Raw genomic sequence first — 2,562 nt, forward strand, 5'->3', positions numbered from 1 at the left:
ACCGGCCAGATTGATGACGGTCTTGTGAGGGACGTGGTCGACCTGGTCCAAACTCAGGTGGTAGACGAAGTGTCTCAGCTTCAAACCGAGGATGACGCTTCGACGGCTTCGACCAACTTATCCCGGTTTCGAATCAACGAAATCGTTAATCCGTAAGTTCCTTTTTTTAAAGTTCAATTTATTTATTTCTTGATTTAAATTTGTAAATTTGGCTATTTTCTATTTTAGTCGGTTCCAAAGAAGAAGGGACGTTTGGTCGATTTTTTACATTCCGAGGAATTGAACCCTCGGAATATACCGAGGGACATCTTCCTCGGAATATACCGAGGGATCCTGTTCCTCGGAATATACCAAGGGACATGTTCCTCAGAATATTCTGAGGGACCCGTTCCTCGGAATTTTCCGAGGGACCAGTTCCTCGGAATTTTCCGATGAAAATTCTGAGGAATATTTCGTCGGAACTTCCGAGGATTGGACCATCGGAAAGGCCATCGAAATATCCGACGAAGTTCTCCCTCGGTATATTCCGAGGAGCTTTCCGACGAACTGGTGGTCCTCGGTATTTCCTCGGAAATTTGTTTCCTCGGAATTCCGTCGGAAAATTCCGAGAGATTTCCGAGGAAAAATGAATTTCCGAAGAGTTATTTCTGAGGACTTTTTTCGTCGGTATGTCGTCGGAATAACGTTATTCCGACGACATACCAACGATTTTTTCCCTCAGTATGTCGCTGTTTTCTTTTAGTGGTCTCTTGTGTATCCGGGTCGTGAAACCTGACCCGGGATATGATCAACCCGGCTCTCGGGTCGGGTTTTAAGTGAAACTCCCAGTTTGCCCATTTTACTAGATGGTTGTCTTCGATTACGAAGCTTGGTCCACGTGGCTGCTCCATGGATATTGGGTTGAGGATTCGGATTTTATCCAGGGTCGGAACACTGGCGAAACGGTAATCGGTATTGTTTGGACTGGGTATGGGTATTGCCCGACCCGTATCGGATACTTCGAGGATTTGCTTTGTGTCTAAATCGTAAAGTAGAGTCAAACCTTCGATTGGTTGCATGTAGAAATTAGCCGTGCCTTGTGTTAAGTAACATTGAATCTTAATTAACCTCGAAGTTTCTTCTTTGTTACCATACCAGCCACTGGATATCGGGAAACAAATCACGTCCGTTAGATTAAGTCCAGGTGAGATGATCGTACGGTTGAACTCCGTGTTTGAGAAAGGTGCCCATGTGGCGTCGCTCATCTCCTCAACGGTCATAACCGGGAAACCCAACACACGAACTGGACTATCCACTATGTCGACGTGACCAGTAGATAAATCAACGGTGAGCACGTGCGAGTCGCTAACGACACGTGCTATCACAGAGGCTTTTCTTGGTGGGAGTGCGTTTCCTTTCTCCCATTGTCGTACGAGATTCTTGTCTGGCTCTTCGAGTACGACGGAATGAAGTGCGTGTGGTGCACGTGAGGCGAAGAGTGCGTGAGAGGAGAGTGTTGATCGGACTTTTTGTATCTCGACCAACGTGAGGGGGTCTAGAGGATGTTTTGGTGTATCAGAAAGGTGGTCATGGTTTTTTGGGTTTGGTTTAGGATTGTTTTTAGGAATGGGTCGAATATGTTTGTTGAAAAGGAAGTTTCTTGTGGTGCAAAGATGTGAAAAGGATGAGTTTGTGCAGTCAAAAATCCTTGTCATGGACGACGGTGCGTGAGTGAAGTTAGTGGAAGTGAAAATGAGGATGAAACAAGCCGTTGTGGTGAGAAGAAACAAACGGAAGGACTTTGGCTCCATGGAAGCTCTCTCTCTCTCTCTATCTAGATCTCACTTAGCTGAGTTATGTGTGTTTTGTAATGTGTTCTTTGTTCAACTGATTATATAAACCAGTATTATATTTATCTATATCTACTTTTCATAGACGAAACAAAGAGAACCTCTGTAATATGTCAATTTTCAAGTATTTTTTAGAATAACATGAAAAAATATGAAATTCTGGAGGGCACGATATTCGATGCTTTAAAGAAATATATAAACCACATGACCAACAAAACGTTCGACATATGCGACCAATTTTGTTTTTTTTTTTCTTTTGATCAAGTGCGACCCAATTTGTTTTGTATCTAGTTTTCTGGATTAAGCTAGTTTTCGATCCAAGAGCCAAGCACCGAGCACCGAATGTGATCTCCACCCAAATGGTCAGATGAATATAAAATAAAATATCCAATATAAAGTAAGAGCATTTTTATTGCCATAACCCCTAGGTGGGTTCTTATTCAATATCTACTCTAGTAAAATAGAGTCTTAATTAAACTCTACCATGGGATATTTTAATTTTGGACTTATTCAACATGTTATCACTTAACATACGGTCCCTTTAATTTACACGCTCTTTTTTATACAATAATTTATGATGATCCATATAATTAAATTTAACTGGTATGTTGTGCCTTGATATTGACATGTCGTTTTGATCACTCGGTTAAGTTTCACTTTCATAACCATGAAAATTATTAACATAGTGAAGATGTACAATAATTTATGATGATCGATAGTAGGACCATTTTAT

The 2,562-nt window shown here is 41.4% G+C and overlaps 1 protein-coding gene across 1 annotated transcript in view; it reads right to left on the reverse strand.

Moving 5' to 3' along the window:
• LOC106326433 (primary amine oxidase-like) overlaps nucleotides 1–1,790 on the reverse strand; it is a 15,473-nt gene extending 13,683 nt beyond the window's left edge. The window contains exon 1 of the mRNA XM_013764414.1: nucleotides 748–1,790. Coding sequence (XP_013619868.1) covers nucleotides 748–1,790 — 1,043 coding nt within the window. The remainder of the gene's footprint in view (nucleotides 1–747) is intronic.
• Between the last annotated feature and the right edge of the window lie 772 nt (nucleotides 1,791–2,562).

The sequence above is a fragment of the Brassica oleracea genome, chromosome C2 (assembly GCF_000695525.1).
Source record: "Brassica oleracea var. oleracea cultivar TO1000 chromosome C2, BOL, whole genome shotgun sequence".
Classification (NCBI taxonomy): domain Eukaryota; kingdom Viridiplantae; phylum Streptophyta; class Magnoliopsida; order Brassicales; family Brassicaceae; genus Brassica; species Brassica oleracea.